The sequence below is a fragment of the Hoplias malabaricus genome, chromosome 17, assembly GCF_029633855.1.
Source record: "Hoplias malabaricus isolate fHopMal1 chromosome 17, fHopMal1.hap1, whole genome shotgun sequence".
Lineage (NCBI taxonomy): Eukaryota > Metazoa > Chordata > Actinopteri > Characiformes > Erythrinidae > Hoplias > Hoplias malabaricus.
In genome coordinates, this window is record NC_089816.1 from 4617204 (window position 1) to 4641901 (window position 24698).

Genomic DNA, 24698 nt, shown 5'->3' on the forward strand with positions numbered 1-24698 from the left:
AATTGATATATGTGTTAAAGCTAGAGTTTCTGGCAGCCTGAAGAGGGCAGACTAACCCACATTCAGCACAGCATACATGGGATAGAGTGAAACATTTTCTTCTAAAACACACACATTAAACATATTTGACAGCGGTTATTCAGCAAGAATTATGCTCATGATATAAAGCCATAAAGATGAATACCAAAGGACTATATATTGTTTTATTATTTACAAATGTATTCATATTAGGATGAAGATGTGTTTACTTCCTGTCAGCAGTCAGTTTTCCTGTTTGAGATCATCTATGCTCAGCCTGTACCAAATCATTTCCAGCCATTTACTTACCCACTGAAAACATGTATACATGACATTTGTCTTTATATTTTCCACTTCATTATTTCTCCTGTTCCTTTTAATATGTTGTGAAGAAAGATTCATGCTTTCATTTACTGAACTGTTTGAATCCAAAAGGTTTTAACTCCTACAGCAGATATTTAAATACTTAGACATCCCTCATCTAGTCAGTTCAGCTACTTTATCATGCACCCGTTATTGACACAATTTGCATAGATAGATGCTGGATTTCAAGCAAGGATTGGAGGGGTGAAAAACACCCATGCATTGGACTATGGAGTGTTGTAGTGCCATAGATTATCTTTGGGGTGTGTTGTAGTGGTTCTTGCCATCTAATGTTCTCTTTAGTGCTGCTAGTACCTGCTCTTTTCAAAAAGTGTTTCACAGTAATCATGATTTGGATTTTTAATTATGTAGCACTTTAATCACTTAGATTCCAGAAGAAATGCAGTTTACAATTGGAAAGCATTTAAGGCCCAACTACTGCACATGTATATTCATATAGTTTATAAATACATTCAGAATATTTACAGGAATTAAAAAAGCAGGTAAGAGATGAGTGTCTATCATGAAGACCAGGTAAAGTTTGAGGATGTAGTAAAAAAAAATAAAAATAAAGCCTGAATAACCACATCTACAACTCCAGCGAAAAATAAATCGGCATGTTTTCCATTGCTGCACTCATCATGTGTCACAGAAATCCATCCCAAATTGGAATATGTCTAATAAAAATACCTAAAAGTAAGAAAACAAAGAAAAACAATCTGTTTTTGGTATATTGGGGCAGTTAAGGCAGTTGTGTATTGATTTGTTTGAATATATATATATTGGCAAGGCACCTGAATAATCAACACACAACAGAATAGTAGGCATGAGCTTACAAATAGTTCTGAAAACAGTCAATGCCAATACTCAGCAAACACGAAGGCAGATTTGTTCAGATAAAATCCCAAATGATAAAACAACAGAGTATAATAAATGTGTAATTAGAGTGGCCAACTACTTACGAGTTTTGTTTGGTCCCATCCCATGTAGCGCCATGATCCACAACTAACACAATGTTCATGTGATCCTTCAAGCTTATCAAAACTATCATTATGTAGGTTAACTTCAGGAACATATCATGCATTACAAATATATATGCAAGAGGTGAAACAGCAACACAAAAGGTGACTAAAGTTTAGTATTATTCCTAACTAAAAAAAACAAAAACAATAATAAAACAGCTCAAGAAGTGTCCATGTGCTTAGCTGTCCACCTTTCCACATTACCAATCATCCTCCAGACAACGGAAGAGACGATATATCATAAGACGAAGAAAATAATAAGCGTTCTCTAAAATCAAGATCAGTGATTGTCATACTTTCCTGATTTACTCATGTGCACTCTTTGACCTCTATATTGTGTATCATAAAAAAAATGTAGTAGAACACATGCTAGATTTAGTGGAGGAGGATCACAGTCATAAAAAAATCAGTGTTGATTTTTGAGCCAAGAGTCAGAATTGAGCTGTGAATCCACCCTTACACCAGGCTTCCAGGCCAGGACACAACTGTGAGTGTGACTTTATTCTTCTGCAGCTTCAGCATGGGGATCAATGAGGAGTTGTTCATGCCCACTGTGGTGGCTCCGTTTACTGCCACAATTTCATCACCACACCTTCAGGGAGTCAGAGAAGACACTCAGTATGTGCTTTCCTCCAGAGAGAAACTACAACCAATAGTTCTATTGACGTGTACACTGACATTGTACAGATTCCTTTCAAGAATTACTGTGGAAGAACTGTGGAAGATGACTTACTTGAGACGTCCATCAAAGTGGGCAGGTGTACCAGGCACTATGGTTTTGATGAAGAAAGGCTGCTGACCACGACTCTCTTCGTAGCCTCCAACTATACTAAAGCCCCAGCTCTCGCTGTTGGTCTTCAGAAGCACAATGTCACGACACCAGTGCATGTGGCTTGTGAAAACATGAAGGTGCGAATTAGGCTTCATTCCATCAATGTACATATTTCCCATGAAGTAAACAATAAATGTCTAATTTCAATGGAAATCTGGTAAACGGAAACCAGCCCCTGATAAATAACATCATCTCCTACCTGGGTAGGCCCAACCAGCGGGTCCACAGTGGGGACCAGTTAATGTCATCCTCACGGGGGTTCTCTAGCATATCCATGTCCTCTTTGTTGGCCGTGTCCCCATTCTCCTCTTCTTCATCTGTGATTGTGCGGATGACCCGCAGCGAAACAGCATTCTGTGCTGCCTGGGTTTTCAGTGCAGAGACGGCTTCATTGTAGGTCAGCTGGGTCAGGTCCACACCATTGATGCTTAGCAACACATCGCCTGAGCAAACAGAGCCTCTGAGCACTTTCAAACTGACATTAACTGTTACTATAGCTGCTAACAAATGATATGTATATAAGTTAGTGAATTCAACTACTTAAGACAGACCCACTGTGGACATACATTTGTGAGCACAGAACTTGTATAATCTCCACAGAAATGGGACGCTCTGGAGTGGCAGTACAGACACATGAACATAGGTTTTTCAAATGTCATGCATCAGCTACCATCAGAACCCCTAACCCATGGGTCACCAATCTTATCCACAAAGGTTTCATTCCAGTTAAGCAGAGCACACTCGATTCTACTTGTTTAATCAATTAGTCTCCTCTCTATATACAGGTATACAGGGTGTGCTTCTGTTTGGTTGGAACGATAACCTGCAGCCACACCGGCCCTTTGTGGATAAGATTGGTGACCCCTGCTCTAAACAATAGGTCTGAAATGAGCTGGAGGTGCTGCTTGTGATCAAGAATAAATAATTAATTATCAGTAAGAGTAATAATGAGTGATTGCCTTAAAATACTCCCCTTATAGCCCTTCCAAGGTATAATGTAAAGGGTAGTGTATGCTACAGTGGTAAAGAGGAACTCTGGAATGATTGATGTTCACAAACAAAATGTAAATTCAGAGTGGACTAAGAGTGCTGACTAATATTTAGAGATTCAGTGTGTCGAACCTGTTTTAATTGTGCCATCTCTATGCAGGCAGCCCACAGGTTGGACGCTGGTGATGTATACTGGCAAGCGGCTGCGGCAATCTCTCCCTCCTGCGATTGTGATGCCCAGTGAGTGTCGTGGCTCCTTTTTCAGACTCACAGTTTTCTCCTGGCTGGAGAATCCCCCAGGAGGATCCTACACACACACACACACACACACACACAAGTAATCCTGCATTTAGTCTTCAGGACATAAATGAATATAATGGTATTCTTATTTTATTCATTCATCCATCCATCCATTATCTGTAACCCTTATCCAGTTCAGGGTCACGGTGGGTCCAGAGCCTACCCGGAATCGTTGAGCGCAAGGTGGGAATACACCCTGAAGGGGGCGCCAGTCCTTCACAGGGCACACACACTCGCACATTCACTCACACCTACGGACACTTTTAAGTCGCCAATCCACCAACCAACATGTGTTTTTGGACTGTGGGAGGAAACCGGAGCACTCGGAGGAAACCCACGGAGACACAGAGAGAACACACCACACTCCTCACAGACAGTCACTCGGAGGAAACCCACGCAGACACAGGGAGAACACACCACACTCCTCACAGACAGTCACCCGGAGGAAACCCACGCAGACACAGGGAGAACACACCACACTCCTCACAGACAGTCACCCGGAGGAAACCCACGCAGACACAGAGAGAACACACCACACTCCTCACAGACAGTCACCCGGAGTGGGACTTGAATCAACAACCTCCAGGTCCCTGGAGCTGTGTGACTGCGACCTATTCTTATTTCCAAAATTCCAATTTTATTCATTTTTTTTTATAAAAGAAAATTGCATTTATTAAGACCTGGGACAACAACAGTGTCAAGGCTAGGCCTAATATTTTTTAGCCATACTAAATAATTCCGCCTCCTTGTTTCTACATTTACCGTCCATTTTCTCAGCTCCACTAAACATATAGGAACACTGTGCAGTTGTACAATTACATACTGCAGCTCCTAATAGATGACACAGTTCAAACTCAGACAAATGATCATTACTCAAGGAATGTGCCTCTCTCACTGCTAGTGACCCCTCACTATGTCTCTTCTAGCATTCCTAATCCAACTCATTAACTAATTAATAACCTGGTTTAGTGCTAGGTCAAGTGTACTAAAGTAGGGAAGACCTTAATTAAGAGAAGACTTGGAAGGGGAATCTGGACGTTACTTGCAGTCCCCCTCAAATGTTATAGCTTAAGCCAGATGTATGAGCTTTTGTTGTTTTTAAGACTAAATTTCTTGTCTCAAGAAACATTCAGAGCATTTGTATATTTGCCTCAATCCACTGAATGAAAACACAGCCAATTCCCCTTCCTTCTAACATGTAAGCATCATAATTGTAGCTGATAACTGGTTGCAGTGGCCGACGTATATGGAATAATGAGAGACCTAGTAACTGCTAATTTAAGTGATGTCAGCCACTCTAAAATAACTATACAGAAACACCTCCATAGTTAGTAGCTGCTCACTGATAGAGGGATACGTACGTATGGGATGTCTAGTAAAGCAGCTGATGCATTAAAGCCGTTTTGTACTTGTGTGTAAATAAGTCAGTGTTGTGGTGCTGTAGCGAAAGTACAATCAAGGTGTCTGGTTCCTACGGTGAAAACATTTGTAAAAACAAACGCTCCCCATTCCAGATCCTGCCACAAAAAGGGTGCAGTGATAATGTGAAGAGCTTGACACGCTGCCATCATAACTCAGTGCTAGTGGCAAAAGCCTCAGCTTCCACTATCTTCTCCCAATGCCTCTGCAGGGGGGTGCAGAGGGCTCTTCCTCCCCAGCAGGGGGTCGCTCCCTCCCAGCAAGAGTAAAGGTTTCATCTCCACAGGCCAAAGCTAACTGTCACCAGCTTTGATCCCTGGCCACAAACAAACAACAGCAGAGGGAGAGGGAGGTAGAGAGAGGTTGTTGGGGTGTAGAGACAGCAAGAGAGAGCAAGAGAGAACGCCAGAGTCCTTTTGATCAAGACCGAGCATGAGAGAGAGAGAGAGAGAGAGAGAGAGAGGACTGCTTTAATGTCACCCAAACTCTGCATCTGCCTCTGGTTTTCACCTCTTCGAGCCGGGGAGGAAGTGACACTGAAGCAGGGTGTGATGGATGGGGGTGTGAAGAATGGTTTCAGGGACAGACTCTGGCAGCAGCAGAGCAAACAGCAATATTCTACAGTTCAACTGTACTGTATATATATAGCTTTGTTCTTAGAAAAGTCTGCAATGTGCAGACACTAAATTCCCTGAATGTTGAAATAAATGACAGAAAAATGTTACATTATAAAAACTTATGATGAGACAGATTAAATTTCATTTAGTGCAAGACACTATAGGCACAATCTCTGCTTCAGTCCAGTACTTCAGAATATAAGTATTTTCCTAAGTAGTAGTAATAATCTTATAGGTTTAACAAATTTGTTTGTAATTCCATGTTTCAAAAATAAGCAAATTTAATGACGACTTCCATAATCTCACTATGCAATGCACACCTGAGATCCTGATTCTTATTTCTCCAACTGTAAAATAATCAGTGTCTTCTTTTAAACAAACATTATTGCTTTAAAACGTAGGCTTCAGCCATTACCGCAACCATCATCAGAATTAAGCGCTTATAGCAGATAAAAGTAACAATAAATGAATGTTTTAATGTTATCCAGAAGCTAGCATTTTTTTTGCAGATTTATAATTCTTCGCAAAATGTGAAATAAAACAAATCAAATGTTTGTCTGGCAAAAACGGTATTAAAAAGGACCCATGTCAGCTGTCTCAAAGCCCTGATTTCTGCTACAAGTCAGAATTACTGCATGGATGAGCCATAAAATACAGACGCAGAAGACGGAGATAAGGATGAAAAGCCTGGTTTGTTGGTGTTAAACTGGAGCAGTGGTGGCTAGTAGGTAGATGGACCATGATGCATGCAAATGCAGGATTCTATACCTTCATGAACGTGGAGCGTCGCCTGAAGAACTGAGTGTCAGGAGCTCTTCTGGCACCTCGGCTCTGGACATCACCTCCATCCTCAGAAGAGTCCAGTAGCCTCATCACCACAAAGTTCACACGCACTTCGCTCGCCTACACACACCAAACATGTAGCATGGATTACTGACTCTTTAAATCCCACATTGCTTACTATTCTGAACTCCTAATGGAAACACACATTACATGTACTAATATGGAAATCTTGGGTGTATATATATAAGTAATTACCACCACCCTGTCCTGTGTAATAGCAGTATGAGCAATACGTTTTTTTTGCATTATTTTTCAAGTTCATACTATAATCCATACATTTACTACTATATACACCTTGCCATAAAATATTTGTAATGTTCTTTTGACTTTTATCATTCTCATTACCTGTATAATCTGAGCAGCGCTCTCTGGGGTGCCATGCCTCAGATCATGACCATTGATGGCCAACACTTTGTCATTGTTACGTAGTTTTCCATCCTTTGAGGCCAAACCCCCAGCAAGCAGGTCCAGGATAAACACCCCTGGCTCTTCCGACTTACGGATGAGTTTGATCCCGAGAGGCTCTGAGCGGTCATGTTTGACAAGGGTCACCTGGATGACTGTGCCTGGGTTGTGGGTGGTATGTGATGTGTTTGTTGGGGGAGAGGCAGAAGAAAGTGTGTGGTGTTCAGGTCGAGGTTTGAAACCTTTTTCCTGCATTACAGTAATCCTTAGGACACCACAAGGCCGCCGAAGAGCTGTGATGGCTTGAGCATGTGGGACAGAAGTCAAGCTGACATCATTTGCCTGCAAAAACAAATAATTTATGATTATTTTTAGGCCTGTAATAGACATCAAACAGCACTTCACATGCACAAAGACCACAGACAACACAATCTAATCTAAGGGTGTAGCTTGGGGTACTTCCAAATTCCTCCTCTGTCAGTTTGATTTATCGGTTTAGAGCATTCTAACGGCACGGCTGTTTTTCAAAAGCCTATGTAATGCCATAGTATTAACTAACGTATGTTGATTTCTGTGCCATACTCAGGCAGGACTGAAACTGACAGGCTGAATCTTGCCCTTACTAGAGACAGTGTTGCAATATGATCTGCCACTGTGGGAAATTATTATTATTTTTTAAAAGTGCTAACATCCATTACCTCAATTTTCTCTGTTGAAAGACAGCAGTATGTGGACACCGTAAAAGAAAGCTCTTGATTGTGCTTATATATTGCCAAGCAAGCAGTCCACTCTGACTCTCAGAAAAGCCCTACTTGAAAATCAATGCACTGATGAGCCAGAGTTTCAAGAAATTCGAAATCTAATATTCACAGTCTTCAGCTGATTTCTTTACGAACTCCCACAAAAGTCAAAAGAGCTCCACTTGGATTATCTTTGTGGACTTGGACTCATCCTCGGTCAGCCTGTTGGACAGGCGAGAGCTAAAGGCATTCATTCATTCTGCCTGGGATTCCTGAGCTGAATGTAGAGCCAGTCATGTTGGTTCAGTTCTCTCTTGTACTGCATTACAGCTAAAACTGGGACAGAAATCCTAGGAGAGCTCTCAATTGCAGGAAGGAGGGCACCACACTGAGTAAAAATAAACTTCTGAAGAATGAAGACTTTAGCCCTATTTCCAAAGACATGCAACTAAAAACACACTCTAATTAATGATTAATCTGTGTCCAGTACATTACACAGGCCACTGTTAAGTAAGGAATAAGTTCAAAGGTTAAATTGGAGTGTCCCACTGGGACAAACTGAATGTTAAAAGGGGACATATTATCTTCGTTTTACACAAGTTAACACAGTTCCCTGGGGTCTTAATGAAATGTCTGTGAAATGCTTTGGTCAAAATACCTCAAGGACCAAACAAAACAGCCGTGCAGCTGTGGGGCAGCAGAGGCCTTGAGGTCAGAGAATGTTGGAGAAGCGAACTTGAGACCGGAGGGTCGCCGGTTCAATTCTGGCAAGAGAAAATTAATTCACTGCTGAAGCGCACCTAAACACCAAACTGCTGCGGTTAGCAGCACCCTGCTCCAGTTGTGTGTTTGTGTGTGTGTGTGTGTAGAATTGCTCACTAGTGTGCGTCTGCGTATTCACTACCACAGATGGGTCAAATGCAGAGAAGCATTTTCCCTAAGGGGATCAAAAAAGGTTTTTCTTCTTCTAAACGGCAACCCTGTACAAAAAGCTGTTTCAGAATGCCCTTTTTCAGCACCTGATCCTTTAAACCAGAATGAGCCCCAGCTCATTTCAACACTAAAACCCCACAGTAAGAAGCACTAGAGCTATTTCTGTTTGGCTGTCCGTGCTTGGTACCAGAATGTTGCCAGTTCAATCCCCAGGACATCCATGGCTGAAGTGCCCTTGAGCAAGGCACGGAACCCCCAAACGCTCCCCAGGCACCGGGGATGGCTGCCTGTGTGTGTTCACAGCCCCTAGTGCACTAGTGTGTGTGTTCACTGCCACAGATGGGTTAAATGCGGAAGACACTTTTCTTTGTACAATGGCAAATAACTGCATATTATTATTATATTATTATTCTTATCTTCATAACAGACTAAATCTAGAATAATAAAACCTTGGAAAGAGTTACAAACTTCCACAAGCATTTTGTCCTGATGCCCAACATAATCAAATCAGCAAAAAATATAATTAGGAATAACTCACTAAACCAGTCAAGAATAAGCCAATACCGCCTTTCGTTTTCATTTGACCTTACTCTTTTTAACAGGTAAGACATTAGGAACAGGTTCTTATTTATAACTACTTGACATTGAGCATGAGTCACCATGTAATAGGTCACTGAGGACAGCAAAGTCTGACATGACTGTGAAGGCTTTTCCAAGAAAAGTGAAAAATATTTGCTCGGATGAATGTCTGAATAGACTCATTTATCCGAACACCGAACAGCACAATAACACTACATCCCCAGTGTAATCGCCAAAACAAGACAAAAACAGGTTAAGACCTATTCAATCAGGCAACATTTGAGGCACACCTACTTATAGGACAGAATGACTACTTTACTAATACTGACTTTAAAATATGAAATAACATATATAAAACCTTTAAAACACTATTCGGAGTTAGATTTTTCTAAATGTAGCCCATTTGGTTTCAACTATACACACTCTTAGCATTATCTCAAGCAGCTTCATGATGATTTTCCCCCCGTATCTTCTTGAAACCACACCAAATCACAATGAAGTTACACGAAGTAGTTTAACCTAGACTACTTTTTGAGAGAGTCACTGTGTAAGTTAAAAAATTCCAACTTGATTCATTTACACAGAATTGTTTAAAAACAGGGCAGCACAGTGGCGCAGCAGGCAGTGTCGCAGTCACACAGCTCCAGGGACCTGGAGGTTGTGGGTTTGATTCCCGCTCCGGGTGACTGTCTGTGAGGAGTTGGTGTGTTCTCCCCGTGTCTGCGTGGGTTTCCTCCGGGTGCTCCGGTTTCCTCCCACAGTCCAAAAACACACGTTGGTAGGTTGATTGGCGACTCAAAAAGTGTCCGTAGGTGTGAGTGTGTGAGTGAATGTGTGAGTGTGTGTTGCCCTGTGAAGGACTGATGCCCCCTCCAGGGTGTATTCCCGCCTTGCGCCCAATGATTCCAGGTAGGCTCTGGACCCACCGTGACGCTGAACTGGATAAGGGTTACAGATAATGATTGAATGTTTATAAAGAACTTTAACAAAAACACACTTTTTAATTTAAGGGACAAAAATGTTATAATGTATTTGTTAAATAAATCCACACAGCTAATATTAATAAAATGTAACAAATATTTTTGAGCTCCTTAAGTCGGGAGATTATTTTTATTATATGAAAAAAATAATTTAAATGCAGTCAATGTAAAGTACTTACTTTGTAATACTTTACACAGTAAGTAGCACTGTCAGAAAGTAAAAAAAAATGTACTGATAGTGTATTTCATAAACATACACAGGAAGAAAGGGTGGAACTGAACCAATATCTGAACCAAGCAAATATATTATGACTTTTTAGGGTCACGGTCTTGTAAGTCATTGCTAATGTCTATGATAATAATTGAAGTAGAGCCACTGTTTGCACGGCAAACCCGATGCTAGCAAGGGGAAGTTTCACAACACGCAGTAAAAGCATGCCCTTTATCCCGGGTCATAGCTGGAATGCAACAACACTGACATTCGGATGTGGACACTGACAACACACGAGGAACGGGAAAACTGATATTTATACGGCTTGTACAGAATGATAAAATCTCCAGTGAACTGAGCTTAATGTGTTCTAAACAGACACAGATTATGTGATGAGCTTTAATGCGTCTCACCTCTAGAATGTGGTCTCCTGGGGCCAGCCTGGCATCACGGGCTGCTACAGAGTCACGCACAATCTCCTGAATGACGATGTTCCCCAGGGGTGTGTCCTTCCCTCCCACAATACGCAAACCCAGGTCTTCTTCTGGCTCTTCTCGAAACAACTCCACAACATTCGCCTCTGCCACAAGACTGGACCTGAGGGGGGCTTGTTGGAGACAGGTCACAAAATTATCTGACAAGCAAGTGTTAAATGACCAGCTATAGTCTGACACTGAATCAGCTCTAATGATTATGATGAGTCAGTTTTCCATTTCAGTCTAAGTAAGAAAAGACAGACATGGTATCATAATCTAATAGACAGTAAAATGGTTGCCAGGTGATTCTGTTATGATTAAGAGGCCACAACACAGACGGCACACATCCTCACAAAATTCCAGGACTGTTAGCTTTCACGGGTAAACCAGCATATGTGAAGGTGCGGGCATGTCCACAGAAAGCAGACACTGATAATGTGACGAGTGCTGCCGATTATTGCATAGCCTACAGCTGTATGATCTTACTGAGATTTCCCTGCTCTCTATGACATGACGAATGGCCTCATCAAAGGCCCACGTTGTTTTGCTTACTAGCCAAGAGTCAACACAGCTGCAAATCCATTTCCTCTGCTTTTCACCAACTACTTCTGTAAATGCTTCACACCTTTTCCTCAAACCTGACACAAAGAGATGAGCCGTAACACTCAAAGCATGTTTTTGGGGCAACAATGGCCACTAACGAACAAAATAATAATAATGCAACACAAATAAAATAAAAAAATTTAGCTAAAACTACACTAATAAAAAAAGTCCAACCTTATTCCAATGTTATTTCTTAGAATTCTTTATCAAAATGTAGTGACTTTTGCCTGACTCTTTACATCAGGCAACAAAGCCCATTAACCTCAGCGCCCTTTCATAATACAACTTTTCACGTAGACAAATATATGCTAGGTCACACTGACCTTAAAATGTTACTCTGCATTTTGTCAAAAATACAATTAAATTAATAAAATAATCCAGTGGGAACAGCTCCTGAAGACTACCAGATTTTTTCTGTAAAAATGTTGGTCATTTCTCAGCAAGACACTGCTCATAGATTGGTGACTAAGAAAATACAGAAGTGATGCTTTACCATCCTCCCCCTCTTCGAAAGCAGGGTTGACCAGGCCGGGTTCTGGAGGCCCACGGGGGTTGTGTGCGCGTGTTTGGGCTGGGTTAGATTTGGTGTCAGACTCTCCCTCTGTCTTACATCCCTTCAGCTCGTTCCAACAGGGCCTCTTCCTCTTCTCAGCCTCCTCCCTGAGACGCCTGAATGCCGAGCATCTGGGGAGGGAGGGTGTGAGAAACAACAGAAAGAGTAAAAAAATAAATAAAATAGGAGGGGGAGAATACAAGTGTGAAAGACTGAGGGGAAAAAAGAGCAAAATAGAAAGTAGAGATGCAGGAGAGGTAACTGGAGCAGAGTGAGATTTAGCAGGCATATTTCATTAGCCTACTCAGTGGTCTGCTGTTAATTATCCTACAGGACATTCATTATGGGATGACAGCAGAAGTAACTAAAAATAACCCACAGTAATTCTGCCTGGTGCTTTGGAGCTTCTTCTTTTCATATCCAACAGTCAGCGGAAAAAAAAAAAATCAATGCTCACTTTCAACTGAGAGTAGCTACATGCTAACTTGCTCTCACATGTCAGCATTTGTTTCAACAGGCCTCACGTCTCTGGTGGCTGGGGTGTGAGAAAGGCTTACTAGGGCTTAGCAGAGAGAGTGAGTGAAGATAGAGGATGAGGACAGGGGAGCTATGCAGATGAGGACACAGCTTTTCTGCTGCATTGCAGGGAGGCTGATAGGACAGGTCAGTCCAGAGCACAATCAGGTCTGACCGAGTCAACGCCCTCTTCCTCCTCCCCCTTCTCTCTCTACACTCCCTGCTTGCAGTGTGTTTACACTGAGCTTCCACAGCCCACGTGAATTACCAGCCAAACAACCTTTAGACCTCGCCATTACATCACAGTTGACAGTTCAGATGATAAGCAGCAGAAAGTCAACCCATGAGAGAGAGAGTGGAGAGAGAGAGAAGAGAGAGAGAGAGAGAGAGAGAGAGAGAGAGAGAGAGAGAGAGAGAGAGACAGGAGAGAGAGAGAGACAGGAGAGAGAGAGAGAAAAGAGAGAGAGAGAGAGAGAGAAGAGAGAGAGAGAAGAGAGAGAGAGAGAGAAAAGAGAGAGAGAGAAGAGAGAGAGAGAAAAGAGAGAGAGAGAGAAAAGAGAGAGAGAGAGAGAGAGAAAAGAGAGAGAGAGAGAGAGAGAAAAGAGAGAGAGAGAAAAAGAGAGAGAGAGAGAGAGAGAGAGAGAAAAGAGAGAGAGAGAGAGAGAGAGAGAGAGAGAGAGAGAAAAGAGAGAGAGAGAGAGAGAAAAGAGAGAGAGAGAGAAAAGAGAGAGAAAAGAGAGAGAGAGAGAGAGAGAGAAAAGAGAGAGAGAGAGAGAGAGAGAGAGAGAGAAAAGAGAGTGAGAGAGAAACAAAAACTGGGGCACACAAAAGGTGTCTAAATTTAGGCCAGAATTATTAGGAACAATATCTCACAGGACATTTTTGAGTAACGATATGCGTGTGATTGTTTTCCATAGATTAGGCTTCATGTTTTTTTTTCTTTTCTCAAGGAGACAGTACACTAAGGGTGCCAGACTGCCATTGCACAAGTCCTGTGTTATCAGGTTCAAATAAGTTACTTGAAGCTGGTGGAATTATTCAATAATATATTTATTTTTATACTGCACATAATTTCAGAGGGAGGATGTGTTATGTTTAGATAAATTATTGGCTACATTAAAGTCTATGCACTGAATATTGTGGGAAAGGTTGTACAATATGACCTTCTCTATACTGCTGTAAAACGAGACATGACACAACATAAACCGCAGTCATTCTTTAGTAACATACTAACACAGTAGAGCAATAAAAGACACTGTACAGACAGACCTCAGTCATCAGTCATGTGGCTTCTAATTAAATTTCATAATTTGAAAATGGCACACAGTTATAAGAAATGCCAAGTCTTTTCTTCCAATTTGTCATTTGTTATATTCATTATTCATTAATCCGGTTAAGCTTAGTCAAATCTCCCTGTTCCCACCAGGCTCGGATAAGCTGCATACCACAGATGCCTGAATAGCATTTTTCTGATCAATGTTACTCTGTGAAATAATATTTTTGCGGATGTTTGCTTTAAAAAACATTGCCACATATTATTTATATTTAATAACATTTGAGAACATAGCTGATAACACGTTGTTATTATGCGAAAATGTCAATGTCAAAATGTCAACTTTTTCAACGTTAATCCATATATATTTAATAAAATTTTTCAAAAATTTCACATATTGGCATCATTAAATATTAACACATAACAATGTTCATCTGTGATAAAATTAATTGGTGCCAAGCCTCCATAATCACATTATCCCTATTAGTAAATATGCCAAAAATGCTTGTGAATGAACACAACACCTACTATTTTGTTACTTGCCTACTAACTTAAAACTCATGAACATATAACATCAGAATTAATTAAAAACAGAACATCAAACACTTGAGAAACCTTTCTGGTCCTACATGTATGTATGTAGACCAGAATAACACCTGGCCTTGGCACTGACCTGTTGTGTAGGTGAGGCTGCAGTTCACAGCGCTGCATACTATGCTGGCACTCATCGTGAAAGGGGCACAGCACGGTCAGCTTGTCCAGGAGGTTTCGAACGAGAAGGCTGGAAGCTCGGCACTGCTGCAGCTGGAGCCGCTGCCTGTCCACGGGGCAGAAGTCCTGGTCTCGCAGGAAGCTGCTGAGGCACTGGAAGCAGTATGTATGTCCACATGGTGTGTCCATGGGCTGCAGAAGTGGCTGCAGGCAGATATGACATACCAATTCATCGTCCACTTCCTCTTGGTACTCATACAAATGGCTGTCCTGGCCTTCGTGGCCTTGGCCACACTCTTTACAGACCCGCGCCCACGTCAGTCCGGCCACTGGCGCCAAAGCCTTCTGCTCCGTCATGGTGGTCCACTCCTCGTTCAGAGACGTCTGTGTGCTGTGTTTGCCTTTTCTAGACCACCCTCTCTTTCTATCTAATCTTCATTAGATGTAAACTCTGTCCCTCAAAGATATTTTCAGCCCAGAGAAGAAAGGGAAGCATGCTCTCTCTGTCTCCTCAAACGCATTTCTGCTGGAAAAGAGAACAAAGAAAGAAAAAAAACTGAGCCTGGTGGAGGTGCATTCTTTTTTTGGCTCGCGCTGGGCTGGCTGGACAGGAAATGACACAAATCCACTTAACAGCAACAATATGGAGAGAGAGAGCTGCAGCTGTATCCTCTGCAGCTCAGCCAAGTATCAGTGCTTGGCTCACTTCATTACAAAGGTTAAGCTCCATGAAATGATTTGCGCACAACAGTCAAAACTCACCTAATGGGAAGCAGCAATAGGCATTAAGTAAAAACAAGAACTGAGACTGAACTATAAGGTACGGCGCCATGTCACTAATGAGCCCCTCGTGCTAATTGTTGGTCGGCTACTAGCTGTAACTTTCGTCCACATTAAAACATGACTGTGTGGCACAACTCCCTTAAACATGCACTCTTATCCTACACAATGAGTTTCAAGGTAAATTCCACTGTTATTTAATTAAATACATAGGCTAAATCATTCAGATACGCTTGATGTGAAATGCTTAATTCTAAAAAGAACTGTTTACTGTAGGTAAGTGTTTAATGCCAATCCTTTCATGGCACGGAGATACATTTAGGGCATTGTGAGACACAAAATTTCCCAAAGAAAACTTATTTTTCAAGATTTATCATCATTTGTGCATTGAATCTGTCAGTACACACCTCTACAATGTAGATTTTTAATCAATTTAAATGGCAAAATTATGCAGAAAGAAATAATCTTTTCAGATGCATTCAGAAAGACATCACTTCTGATAGAGGACTAAACAACAACAAATCACAAATCTAAGAAAACTAACTGACTAACAGATGTTTAGTTCACTCTGAAAAGTTCAATCCTGTACCCATTACAGTTACAACTTAAAAATCAACAAAATTCAAGACGAAGGCTGTCATTTAAATACATTTTAATCCTGAAAAATCCTTCCTCGAAAATGAGAAAGCCCAATGGAAACTGCTCCTTCAACTTTAACATAAACAGGACATGCAAAGTAAACAAACAAATTGCATGAGGCAGTGAATATCATCTGTCTCTCTGACCCACCTCAGATGCTGACAGCAGTGGTAGACTTCAGCACACGCCGCATGCAAAACAGAAATTCAAAGTCAACTGCTGCACTGGCTGCTTGCAATCAGACTGAAACTAAACTCCTTCATCGTTTCCAGTGTGTGTGTGTGTGTGTGCGTGTATGCATGCACACACACAAGAAGGGCGCAGACAGAAGATTGGGACTAGCTAGAGGAGAGCTCAGCTGAGTGGAGAGGTGTTCTGTGTCTAGTCCTACGGATTCAGACAGCAGTGCATGCGCGTGCGTGTGCGCGTGTGTGTGTGTGTATATAGAGGCAGGGAGTAGGGGGAGTTTATGTGCTGATGGCGCACAAGTACAGGCAGAGCATTCCAAGAGGCCGTCACCACTGCTGACCAATTACACTGCTCTCTGGGAGTGTGTTGGTGTGACAGGGAGAGAGCATGCTTGTGTGTATGTGTGTGTGTGTACGAGAGAGAAAGAGAAATATGCTGTCTGTGGACAATGAGAACCTATTGGAATCTATGGAATCGTAGGAATCTATGATACCTACACTGCAACAAATAAGACTACACTATACTATATCATATACAAAATGTAACTCATTCACAACTGACGAAACACAATATTCAGGAATATTTTTAAAATTACCTCCTGTTTCTACATTCATTGTCCAACACTGTCCAAACTCCCTTGACCAAACAGGTACACTTTATAGTTCTATATTACAGACTTAAGTCCATCATTTGCTCTGCATACTTTGTAAACTTTTTTCCACCCCATTCTTCAATAGATTTGGGTGGTGGATCATTTTCAGCACGCCACTGATATGGTGGTGGTGGTAATATGTGTTGCGTTGGTACGAGTGGATCAGACACAGCCGTGCTTCTGAAGACACCTGTGCTCACTCACTATCCACTCTGTTAGGCACAACTAACTTTGTAGGTCCACGTGTAGATGTAAAGTCTGAGAAAATAGATCATCTGTTTCTGCAGTGTCTGTCATCCCAAACTCCTTTATCATTGGTCACTGAACACTGCCCAAGGGACACTGTTGGCTGGATATTTTTGTCAGCAGTGTCACTGACAGTGTCTGATCCAATCGTGCCGGCATAACACACACTAAAGGCTGATTTATACTTCTGCACTGACTCGAACCGGAGCCTGTAGCGAAGGACTCCCGTGTAGCCTTGTTGTTAGCGCTTATATTTTTGTGTTGGTGTCTGCAATTACACCGCCACACCACTAGGTCTGAATCCCAAACATCTTCCTCTACACTATGTAGTAATGCAATGCAGTGGTGGAGTAGTATTACATTTATAAATCTTTAAAGTGAACTATTTAGGAAGGAGGTTGTAGTTTGGGTCAGAACATTGTTTACATGAGTTGCAAGGACAGAAACAAACACGATTTTCCCACGTGATTACACTTCTAGTTATTTGTTCAATGAGACGTCTGTATTTTTCCTTTGTTCAACATTTTTATGTCTGAGCACATCTCTCATTATAAAATTGCTGCCGTCTCTATAGTGCGGAGAAGAGGAGTTCATGTTCCCATACTTTATTCAGTTCAACATAAACAATGCCTGACTGACTACTGACCAATCGCAGTCATTGTGGTCTATTGCCTTTGGCGTAGGTTTGATGCTGAAATATCAATTTTGCTTAACTAACCGTCATGTCAGTGTCACTGCAGCACTGAGAATGACTCACTAGGTGAATCACACCTGATCTGTGGTGGTCCTGAAATACAGGATTAATGTGGGTTAGCAAGGTATGCAGAGCAACTTAAGGAATACAGTCCATAACTGCTGCAGAACTAAAGTGCGCCTCTATGGTCTGTAGAGTGGATATAATGGTCAAAATGTGGAAACAAGGAGCTCATTGTAATGTTATGGCTGAATTTTATACGTACAGAATTTATTATTTTAAATTAGACAACTTGGTGGTCAGTAAAATCATCCAAAAACCTAAGAGCCATTTTAAACAGCATATAAATTTCTCATATAAAGTTACATTTAGATTCTTGTATACAGCAGTGACAATATGCATGGCTAAACAAGACTGGAGATAAAAAAGGAATCTACATTTTAACCTTTCCAGACGTGTAGCACGTGTCCTGTGAGTACAGTTGGTGCTGCTGTGAGAGCAGTGACCCTGGTTAAGATAGATGGGAAAGTACAGGCTCTTGGGAAAATCTATTAAAAGGGAGAGGGTGATGAAAGCTGCATCAACAGCCGCTTTCTACTTATGTAGTACCTTGTGATACAGTGGTCTGCAAAGGAAATGCTAAAATGACACCAATCTGAAACATCAAACCTATTTTAAGATGCTTAATCTATACAATATTGATACTGGTGCCTGGGGATCAGTCCCTGTCAGTATATACACACAGATAACCATGTAAACAATGGTTTGGTTATTTCTCTGTATTCAGGCCAGATAGGATCAATGAACACGGTCCATTCCCTAAACCAATAGTCAATACAGAGTAGCTTTCCAATTTGAAAGGGAGGTGGTGTAGGCTAATAATTCAACAAAACTGGTGTCCACGACCTATAGAGAAAATAGTAAATTATGGTAAATGAGAGTGCCTAGTTTGAAATGCTCTCCTAAATCTGACTGTCCTGAGCACCATGAATCACTCTCTCCACCGCACCCTAAGACGAGCAGCTCCACACTCGACTACAACACTGATAACAACTGAAAAAGTACACCTTGACTAACCTAACAGGTTTTAATACAGTAGAAATATATCACTGCAATAGCTGAAGGCAACATCACATTGAAATTCTGCACTGCGGTATGACACTCAATCAGATACAGGTTATACACACTGTGGTTTTCTTTTTCTTTTTAAAAACAGGCACTCTATTATTGGCCTAAATCTACACATTTATGAAAGTATTAGACATAGTTGTTCAGTACTTTGAAGTATAACTGAGCCATTGCAAGGTAGAAAAATGTATCAGCCATTTTCATTTTTAGTAGCACCACTTCCTAGTAGAATCTTAATATTGGATATAAAAACAATTCGGGGTGAACATACATTTAAAAGCAATGTTCGCAATTCTAATAAAAAACAAACAAACAATTTATTACATTTTGAAGATGTTTCCTCACCATTTGCTAGCTCTCTATTCTGCCTGTGTGCTGGAATGAAACCCCAGTGTCAGTAAACAGTTAAAAAAAAAATGCTAAGCTTTCTCGCTCTCTCTGCTCAAGGCAGAGAAAAGGCACGTGGAGGTGTATGTATTCCGGACAGAAACCAAACATCGAAAACCATGTAAAGAAATGAGGTTATTGCTCTATTCCTGCTCCATATGTAATGTTGACTTACTTTTGTAGTTTCAGATTATTTAAGGTGGAACTCGAAATTCTGGTGAACTTCATGAAAACAAACACAGACTGAAAGTACTTCAAAACTAAACAACTCAAGTTAGTAAATAAAAACTGACAGACAAGTTAAGCTTCAGCCGCTTGCATCAAACAATGTTAGGTGTTTACAAAATGGGTGTTTTCGTTACATATATAGTTCTTTTGGGTTATTGTTTGCTCATTTGTGTAAATGCAGCAGTGTCCGTTTGGAACTACGTTGAGAATTTTGTTTAATTCAGCCATTCAACGTGGGAACAGACAATACATAGTGCAAAAACAGGTTGTGTAGCATGCACAGAATCACATTAAATGAAATTAGATGCTCTAAAGCAGCTGCACATGAGCCAAAGGTCACCATACATAACCCCAGCACTGGGCAGTGGTTCAGTGGAGGGATTTAAGCATTATTTAACGCCTTTCTAGAAACCCAAGGACGGGTTACAATCAACACAACTTTCAATCCACAAACACACACTGGCAAGAAGCGGCAACCAAACATGCCCAGGATAGAGCTCTAATCCATATCTGCGCACACACACATTCAATCCCCACATATGCAGATATTCATTCACATACACATTAATTCACTCACACACCACCACTGGTATTAGAGAAGCCAATTCACCTAACCTCCATGTTACTGGATTGTGGGAAGAAATCGGAGACCCTGGAGGAAACCAACGCAGACACCGTGAGAACATGGAAACTCCACCCAGATGGGACTTGAACCCAGCGCTGAGAGGGGAAAGCACTAACCACTAAGCCACCGTGCCGCCCATTAGTAACTGACGTTGGTAAAACATTTGTAGTTGAAGGAGCTGTTAGAGCAGCAAAATCGATAAACTACTTTGTTAGTAGTAGCCTGCATTTCAGAAAGAATGTTGGAAAAGAAAGCATCCACTCATTTTTCTAGTACATTTTGTTCTTCTTTTATGGGCATTTGCATAATACAACAACTCACTTCCAGCTCAAAATACACAACCTGATAGCCTTCCTACCACCTGACCCCGAAAGATCTGTGTACCAAAGACAAAATACAGTAGATCATTCACAATAAGGCTAATGTAAACTTAAATCCTGTGAACACAAAATTTGACCATTCTACTTTAACAATAACAAAGTGCAGACCATGTACTCAATACAGTGAGTCTTTAATGACGATATTCATGATTAACATTACAATACTTTTTATGTATATGTAAAATTCAGAGGATGTTTCATCACCATTTGCGAGCTCTCCATTCTTTTTGCACACTGGGAACCTGTCTAGTGTGTTTATGAAGCCCAAGTGTCAATAAACGGGCAAAAATAAACAAGGGCTCTCCCTCCGATAAGCTAGGCGCTCTCTCGCTCTCTGGTTGTTTTATCTTTTTTATTTTATTTATTTATTTGCTGTTTAACATTTCTTAATGAGCAGATTGTCCCCCTTATATATATAAATAACAGCTTCTGCTCTTCTGGGAAGGCATTACACCACGTGTTGGATATTTCTGAGAAGATTCAATTATTCAATTGCATTCAGCTTCCAGCCCCAAGAGCATTAGTGAGGTTTGGAACTGATGACTTATCATTAGTTTTGGATCGAAAAAGCCAAACCAACTTCTCCTAAATGTACTGGATGGAGTTCCATCAAACTAGAGAACACTGTTCCACTGCTCCTCTAACACTGCTTGGTGTTGGCTGTAAAGTTTTTCTGACTGTGTGCCACCCCCTGTCTTTGTACATTATACAAGCTGGGCAACTGTTCAATATAGATGAATTCCCAGATGAGAAGGAATGCCTACAAACTTTAGGACATAGTGTATCTTTGTGTTTTTATTCATATTTTTTGTGATTAATGGACATCCAATTGTCAAAAAAAATAAATTAATAAAAAAGAATCTAGATAAGGTGAAAAAACAAAAATTTGACAATTATTTCTAGCATTACACTTTGCAACAGATACGTTAAATTATATGGCTAATGTATGGGAAGTGAATGGAAATGATGAGGCCACCAAATCTCCATGTCATTTACCTGACACTTGAGTGTTGGGTCATAAATCATTTATCAGTCAGTCAGCTCACAGAAGGTAAAAGGGAGTACAATTTCCACGCAAAAACACTCAAAAATTATCAAGAAACACTTTAATATTCAGGTAAAACTTCATTTGGTTACAGTTAGTTTTTTCATATTAGTCAGCATAAAGCCTCCAGGCACCTGAACACAGCACCGTGGACTTGTACTTGGCAACAGTCGCCAAACACTAAACCTGACCAAAGCTACCTCTAACCAAATTACAAATTCAAAACGACATTTTAAAGAAAAAATAGCATTTTTGTGGCATAGGGTCTAGTTGTAGAAAAACAACGCGTATTTCTTCGAAAAATTATCAGCTTCACAAACATCGAAACTAACCTTAGCTTACCTGGGATCTTTCAGGAAGTGGTTAAAACAATAAAGGAGCAGTGAGGTGGAAAAATTCGTCTTGAAACTTGGACGTGGCGCAGAAATATAACAATATCATGAGGATAGGGCTTCCGGATACATGTTTAGCGGTATTTTCTTGTCAGGTGTTGTTTTTTCATTCCGCTGGAGAATAAATTCTGCTAGTTTCGATCAGAAAAGCCCACAGGCGCGTGACGTCGCATAGAAAACGTGAGCAGGTGAGAACGAGAGATGGGTGGTTCGAATCACTACACAGAACCGATTCACTCGGTGAGCCGATCAAATGATTCAATGATTCAATTCAGAAGTAACTTCCAAATTCTTAAAATTCTCTGAAAGTTCATTAAACTAATAAAACTGTTATCTAAACGACATATTTTTGGAAAACAAATCTAAATCTTAGGTAGTTTACCTGTTACTCTAAACTTATACTTTCAGTCTTTATAGGCAGATTTATGAATATGTAAATAGTCCCTACTTCTGATTCCAGGCGCCCCTTCAGTACACACTTGTTCAATAAAAAAGCCCCACCCCACGAGTAGATCTTAATTGTTGCTTAAACTGATGATGTCAGAAATCCTGCCTTTCTGAATTTGCACTTTTGGCACTTTGGCAGGCTGTGGACCACAGTTGGTCCACTGAGGCAAAGTGGGGGTTCCGTTGGCGATTTGCACAGCATTTTCTGTGTGGACCACCGGTGCTTAAACAGAATTTTGTCACATTGTTACATTTTAGCACTTTTCTGTTTACTGTCCAGTTTACTGAATTATTCTTCACTAAATTTTCTTGTTATTAGTTGTAAATTAGATTAGTATTGTGGCAACATTTTCAGCTTAATCATTTTATATCAGGCCTACACATTTCCAGTATATCTCATAGTTCTTGATAATATTCTTATTAGTTTATTTTGCAGAATAAAAGACTCTGTGAATTTAAACTCTTTTTGAGGAGATTAAAAGAAAATAGTTAGATGTTGTGCACAGGACAGTAAGCTTAACGGTCCCATGGTGGGTCAGCATTGGACTTCCGTCTAAAGTGTGCCAACATTTTTAAGCCAATGGACCAATATATGCTTGCTGCATATATGTAGTTTTAGATTATTTTCATTCTAAAAACATAACACATACAGGGGTTGGACAGTGAAAGTGAAACACCTGTCATTGTAGTGTGGGAGGTTTCATGGCTAAATTGGAGCAGCCTGGTGGCCAATCTTCATTAACTGCACGTTGCACCAGTAAGAGCAGAGTGTGAAGGGTTAATTAGCAGAGCACAGTTTTGCTCACAATACTGCAATGCACACAACATTATGGGTGACATACCAGAGTTCAAAAGAGGACACATTGTTGGTGCACGTCTTGCTGGCGCACCTGTGACCAAGACAGCAAGTCTCTGTGATGTATCAAGAGCCACGGTATCCAGGGTAACGTCAGCATACCACCGAGAAGGATGAAACACATCCAACAGGATTAACTGTGGACGCAGGAGGAAGCTGTCTGAGAGGGGTGTTCGGGTGCTGACCCGGATTGTAACCAAAAAACATAAAACCACGGCTGCCCAAATCACGGCAGAATTAAATGTGCACCTCAACTCTCCTGTTTCCACCAGAACGGTCCGTTGGGAGCTCCACAGAGTCAGTATACACGGCCAGGCTGCTGTAGCCACACATTTGGTCACTCATGCCAATGCCAAACGTCGGTTTCAATGGTGCAAGGAACGCAAATCTTGGGCTGTGGACAATGTGAAACATGTATTGTTCTCTGATGAATCCACCTTTACTGTTTCCCCAACATCCGGGAGAGTTACGGTGTGGAGAAGCGCCAAAGAAGCGTACCACCAGACTGTTGCATGCCCAGAGTGAAGCATGGGGGTGGATCAGTGATGGTTTGGGCGGCCGTATCATGGCATTCCCTTGGCCCAATACTTGTGCTAGATGGGCGCATCACTGCCAAGGACTACCGAACCATTCTGGAGGACCATGTGCATCCAATGGTTCAAACACTGTGTCCTGAAGGCGGTGCCGTGTATCAGGACGACAATGCACCAATACACACAGCGAGACTGGTGAAAGACTGGTTTGATGAACATGAAAGTGAAGTTGAACATCTCCCATGGCCTGCACAGTCACCAGATCTAAATATTATTGAGCCACTTTGGGGTGTTTTGGAGGAGCGAGTCAGGAAACGTTTTCCTCCACCAGCATCACGTAGAGACCTGGCCACTATCCTGCAAGAAGAATGGCTTCAAATCCCTCTGACCACTGTGCAGGACTTGTGTATGTCATTCCCAAGACCAACTGACGCTGTATCAGCCGCAAAAGGAGGCCCTACACCGTACTAATACATTACTGTGGTCTAAAACCAGGTGTTTCACTTTCATTGTCCAACCCCTGTACATTAACAAGGTAGAAAACATGATGTCTTTAAGGTACACCTACTGTGGACACACAAACTTGTTAATGCCACCAGATCCTCATTGATATGTTCTAACACCTAATGTAACCCCCTACTTATAGAATAGAAGCTGCTACCATAGCAAGTAGCATCACTGAACAAAAAGCATATCTTATTTTAAAAACCAAATACATTCTCTCCATAGTGCAACCCACATAATCGAATTTGAACAGACTTTAACAACTTTCCTTATACAGCATTATATAAGCAAACGATGAATAAATGAAGCAGAAAATCGTGGGGAATAAATTCCAGGCATGCAGCAATCCACATGAAGTGTCAGTATTAATTAGACCATAGCGATTCAGTAAATGTGTTAAAATTAGATGTGTCTCCATTGGTCCTTCAGGAAAATGGTTGCGAGTTGAGGGATGAGTGTCTGGGGGATATTCTTCAAAGTGACCTTGAATGAATACAACTGAACAGCAACTCTGATAAACCCAGAACTACATCAAAATATAGACACTGGCCACATGAACGGTCATTTCTGATTTCTTTCTTTTTTTGCA

The 24698-nt window shown here is 41.1% G+C and overlaps 1 protein-coding gene across 5 annotated transcripts; it reads right to left on the reverse strand.

The window, feature by feature from the left end:
* Positions 1-280: 280 nt before the first annotated feature.
* lnx2b (ligand of numb-protein X 2b) lies at positions 281-21935 on the reverse strand. 5 transcript variants are annotated; one of them, XM_066649672.1, is made up of 10 exons: positions 21720-21935; positions 14347-14907; positions 11825-12015; positions 10666-10859; positions 6750-7151; positions 6330-6464; positions 3358-3532; positions 2435-2678; positions 2137-2295; positions 281-1995 (listed from the first exon to the last, which is right to left on the reverse strand). In XM_066649672.1, the coding sequence occupies exons 2-10, from the start codon at positions 14739-14741 to the stop codon at positions 1860-1862; spliced, it is 2031 nt and encodes a 676-aa protein (XP_066505769.1). In that variant the 5' UTR covers positions 14742-14907; positions 21720-21935; the 3' UTR covers positions 281-1859. The 5 variants fall into 5 exon arrangements, with proteins under 5 accessions (XP_066505769.1, XP_066505768.1, XP_066505771.1 ...); XM_066649671.1 differs by having other exon boundaries at positions 14347-14910; XM_066649674.1 differs by having other exon boundaries at positions 21710-21935.
* Between the last annotated feature and the right edge of the window lie 2763 nt (positions 21936-24698).